Below are 4,879 nucleotides of genomic sequence, written 5' to 3'. Positions count from 1 at the left end.
ACCAAAAAAAACCCCCACCACCAACAGAAAAAAAACATTATCTAAACACACTGTTACTGTCACAGAAGTTGATTTGGATCTTAGAATCTCTGATAGATTCCAGGGCTGACAAGCACAAATAAATTCCCTTCTGCCAAACTCCAGCTAGGAGAATGACCACCATCTCTAACCCTTATTCCATTAAGGTGGAAAGCAAGCACCACAATCCAATATATTTTCTGAATTTACTCATATGTAACAGATACATTTCCTCTTCAGAACTCTATACGTCCCGATTTCCCTAAATTTTAAGTTCATTCCATCCTTCACAAAGGTACGAAAAATGAAAGAGGAACCTGCATCAGAGGCACTGATTTCCCATCAGAGTGCAAAATAACACAGGGTTGGAGGAAGACACCACACTGAGGAAATGCTGTGGGGCTGTTTGTATGGGGTATCCCCTTTTGCAGCCCTAGCTAAGGGAGAGTGGATGATCTTCTTGAAGAGCAACCCACACAAACCCAGCAAGGCAGAGAAGGCACTGAAAGCCCCAGTGAGTGGTCCCCGTAACTGCCCCAAGTAACCGTGAAGCCCGTGGCGAGGCCGGGACACGGCATTCCAAGGGCAAGCCGGGATGGACAGAGCAGGGGCACTGCGGGACAGCTCTCGCTCCTCGCAGCCCGGGTGAGCCCCACCCTGGCACCCCACGCTCCGCTCCCCGCAGCCCCGCACCCGCCCCGCGTCCGCGGCAGGGCTGGGCGGAGGGGAGGAGGCGGAGGCGGAGAAGAAGGAGGAGAAGGAGGCCGGTCTCGCCTCGCCTCCCCCTTCCCTCTCGCCGGTTTTCTTTGCAGCATTTCCATGCTAGAGGTCCCCACCGAGCTGCGGAGCGAGGATCTGCCTGGCTGCGCCGGGCCCTCTTCCTTCCTTTGTGCATCCCCCAGCCCTGTGCAAGCCGTGCCCCCCCGGCCCGGCCGCCACGTCCCCGCTGCATCCCCTCCTCCGGAGCCCCCCCCGGCCTGGGAGGCAGGAGGAAGCCGCCCCCCCGGGCACGCAGAGCAGGGGCAGCGGCCAGGCACCGGCTGCCACGTCGTGCCACCTCCTCCTTCCCGGCCCGGCCGGGGCACCGAGGCCGCATCCCCGCCCGCATCCCTGCCCGTATCCCCGCATCCATCCCGCTCCGCGGTCCGGAGGCGCTGGGCCCCCCTTCAGCGGATGCTGCGCGTCTCCCCGGGCCGCTGGTGCTAAATGCTGAGCGCCGACAGGATGGAGGAGTTTCAGAGCGAGGAAGAGGAGCCCTGGTACGACCAGCAGGACCTGGAGCAGGGTAAGGATGGGGGCACGCCACAAACTGCCAGGGATGGTGAGCCAGGGGATGCGCGGGCAAAATACGGGCGAACCCCGGGGACGAGAGGGTGGGATACCTTCTCTCTGGACTGCTATTTGGTTGGCATAGCCAGCGCCTCATCCTGCAGTGGCAAATCTCGGCTCTGCTGCTCCAAACCGCTGTCCTGGCCGAGGAAAGTTTAAAGCCGATGGATAGAGGCAGGAGCCCAGAGCTGTCCTAAGCACTAGGGCAGTGAATAATTTGTTGTGTTACATCTTCAAGGTAGCTGGTTCCCCAAAAGACTTGCTGCAGGCAGAATCAAACAGAGGTAGTTATGACACTGCTTTTATTTCAGAGTAGTCCAAGGTAGAGTTATCAGGCGAATTAGTTAAAAATTAATATAAAGGAAATAATGTATTGCTAAGGATGCTGAAAGTCTGTCTCAAAAGCTTTGCTGTCCCAGCCCAAATCCAAAGGGATCTTCAGCTTCTTAGTCACCTAATTACTTCTGGAGATTTTTCCAATCAGCCATAATATCAGGAGAAATATGGGAGGAGAAGAAAAAAAATCAAGGCCAAGTTTCGAATGGCAAAAGAAGCCTTGTTAGAAGATAAATGATCACTTCTCTAGTTTGCTTTGAAGTAACTGTACCTAGTTCAATTGAATGTTTATTCTAAGACTGGACAGTTGGTGCCTGTGAGTATTTGGGGCTTTTTTTTATTATATTTTTCTTATCTTAATATTTTGAGTCAACATGCAGTAAGTAAATAACTGGAAGAAGTCCCATTTCAGGCCAGTGGCCCAGGAATGAATGGGACTGATTTGGCAATGCATAGCAAAAAATCATTCCTACCTGAACACAGTTCCCCTCTGGCATGTTGTGCTATAGGTACAGTTTTATATTTGCTTTTCCCAGCTGACTGTCAGCAGGGATGTGCAGTCCAGCTGCAGTGCCTCAGCCCATCATCGCTCCAGTACATTATGTCATGATTTGAAGTTTATACAACTTCAGCTGCAGGACAGGGGCCCAGCAAGGAATGATAACCAGCCCCCCAGGGGTTGTCACAGCTGGGCTTTAATCCCAATTTCTCAATTAACAGGAAGTTGTGGGATACGATACTGGGCCCTGTTCTTTGAAACACAACACTCCAACAAAGCCAAGAGCACAGAGATGAAGCTATCAGCTGGATAAACAGTGCAGCCTTTGAATGCTCAGAAATTCACATTTCTGGGTGACGTCTTCCCATGGCTCACAAGGGGCCTGGGCACTGGTCCAGGGGTGGGATGTAGGCTGAGGAACAGCAGAACTAGGGATGAATACAGGGAGTGTTGAACAACGTAGGACCAATTGATTTTTAGCCTAACATTGTCCCTGGTGTCAGGTTCATGAGTCAGCACTGGCACTGTACAACTGGCTCACAACAATAAGAGCACCTTCCCACTGCAGGCCAGGTTCCCAGCTCTGTCCTAGCAGCCTAAAAACAGAATGACTGTCTCCAGATGATGGATTGAGGCTGGGTACAGGCTCCACTTTTGAGCACGTACAGGACTGGAGGAAAACACACACCCAAAACAAAGCCCAGCTGTGGGTTTGCAGCCTCCTGTATATGAATAGGGGCTGCACAGGCTTGCACAAACTCAAGGAGAGGTGCTGGAAGGCTGTAACTGGAATCAGCCAAATGGAAAGGTCCTGCGGGGTAATTACAACCGTAATTAATTTGCACAGTGCACAAAGCATCACAAAGGACAATGCTGGACTTTGTCCACATACACTGTGCCTTTGCATGACACCCAGAGGTCTTTGGTGGCGGCACAGCCGTGGAGCTGTTGGTTTGGGAATGGGGGGTGGATGTGCAGCACGAGACATCCAGCATGGCACGATTAGAGGCATTACTAAGAGGATTGGCATGCCAAGAGCCCAGGGTCGAACAGAAACCCACGCCTGGCAGCAGCACCAAGAGGGCAGAGGAGAAAAGCAGAGGCTTAAAGACCATTCCTTAGGAGCAAGGGGTGGGAGAAACAAGAAACAATCCAAGCTAGGAGAGCAGAGAAGGTTCTTCCATGAACCAGTTGGTTGCTGGGCCTTTATCATCATTTCACAGCATCATCAAATATTTATTACATTTACATCCAAAACTGTTTGCTAAGCAACAGATGGCTTAACTGGGAGCTCTGTGATGATTATGTTAATTAACCATTTTAGCACCAGAGTGGAAATCATGCCTCCAGCTCCACACCAAGCACCTGTTACTTTCTTTGTCATCCTCCATGAGCTCCACCTTGCCAAAGTAACTATTTTTTTTCAAAATAATAAATCCCAATCACTCTTTCTTTCCCCTGAAGTGTCCCCAGCAACAGGGTGCATCTACCACATGATTTAGAAGCAGCAAGATCTGGTCCCAGCCTCAGGGCCCTTCCAGTCTTGTTCAGATTAAGCCAGTGCCTTTCAGATACCTTTACCTGTTTCCTGCACACTGTAACACTCTGTGGCTCAAGGCATTGTGCCAAGATGCCTTAGCACACAGAAGCAGAGACTCAAGTCCCAGCCAGGACCCTCAGCAATGACATGGTAACAGCAGTGGTGTCCTGTGAAGTTTCTTTTGCAATGATGTTCCCTCTGGGAAGGCTTTCCGATTTGAGAAAAGTGGTAAAAATGGAGCTGCAATTCCCTCTTACCATGACTTAGCTTATTGCTTTGTAAGCATGAAGAGATATCAGTGCTGCTTTGGTCCAGCCACCTTCCGTGGGCTGGGGGAATCTGTGTCTCTAAGTGTTAAAACCAGGATAAAATTCTGGTGAACCTTTTTCCAGCCATTGTGAACTGATGATGTGGCTACAGTTGCATCACATCCTGTGCACAGGGCCTACGTGCAGCCAGACCCCAAGAGAATGAATGAGCTAAAATTAGAGAGTCTGAGCTGCAGATAAGTGGGGGCACCTTTCCTGTTCATCAGGAGCATTTGTGTTTGGGAGGGCTGTGTGCCAACTCAATTGCATCTGGATCCAAACAGAGCCAGCAGCTCTGCCAGCCACTTCCAGCCTTCATCTCACTGCAGCAATCTCACAAGATGAATCCTCCTTGCAGTCATGCCTCTGCATTCCCTGATCTTCCCAGCCTCCCTATCCCCCTGCCAGCAGTCAGGTTTCAGAGCAGAGGGCAACCCAAGAGGAGGCCTCTGAAAGCCACCCTTCTGATCCCTGACCATAGCCTAAGGCACATGGGGGTTTCTTGGGTGTCCTGCATGGGGCCAGGAGTTGGATCTGATAATCCTGATGGGTCCCTTCCAACTCAGCATATACTAGGATTCTATAAGTGTGGGATGATTCCTTCCATGTCAATAAACAGCCTCTCACTGCGTCTCACTGCCCTGAGATAGGCAGCAGGACCAGAGGGAGTGCAAGAACCAGCACATCACCTCATTGCCATGGCGAGACCAGTTGTCCTCCAGGGCAGCCACAGAAAACTTTGGGCCAAACCATCTGCAATGCAGGCTTAGGACATGACAGCTGTAACCTCTAAAGGTCTCCAGATTAAGGATCTTTTTTAATTCCTCTTCCTCTTGCCAAGCATCTGGT

At 51.1% G+C, this 4,879-nt stretch overlaps 1 protein-coding gene across 1 annotated transcript in view; it reads left to right on the top strand.

Annotated features, from left to right (window-relative positions):
* Positions 1-777: 777 nt before the first annotated feature.
* CDR2L (cerebellar degeneration related protein 2 like) overlaps positions 778-4,879 on the top strand; it is a 15,587-nt gene continuing 11,485 nt past the window's right edge. The window contains exon 1 of the mRNA XM_071452682.1: positions 778-1,303. Within this exon, the coding sequence (XP_071308783.1) occupies positions 1,225-1,303 (79 nt within the window). The 5' untranslated portion in view covers positions 778-1,224. The remainder of the gene's footprint in view (positions 1,304-4,879) is intronic.

This window comes from Agelaius tricolor, unplaced genomic scaffold (assembly GCF_023055355.1).
Source record: "Agelaius tricolor isolate 1412-34295 unplaced genomic scaffold, bAgeTri1.0.p SCAF_35, whole genome shotgun sequence".
In the NCBI taxonomy this organism is placed as follows: Eukaryota; Metazoa; Chordata; class Aves; order Passeriformes; family Icteridae; genus Agelaius; species Agelaius tricolor.
The sequence above is the reverse complement of the archived record's forward strand: the minus strand, read 5'-3'. Positions and strand labels throughout refer to the sequence as shown.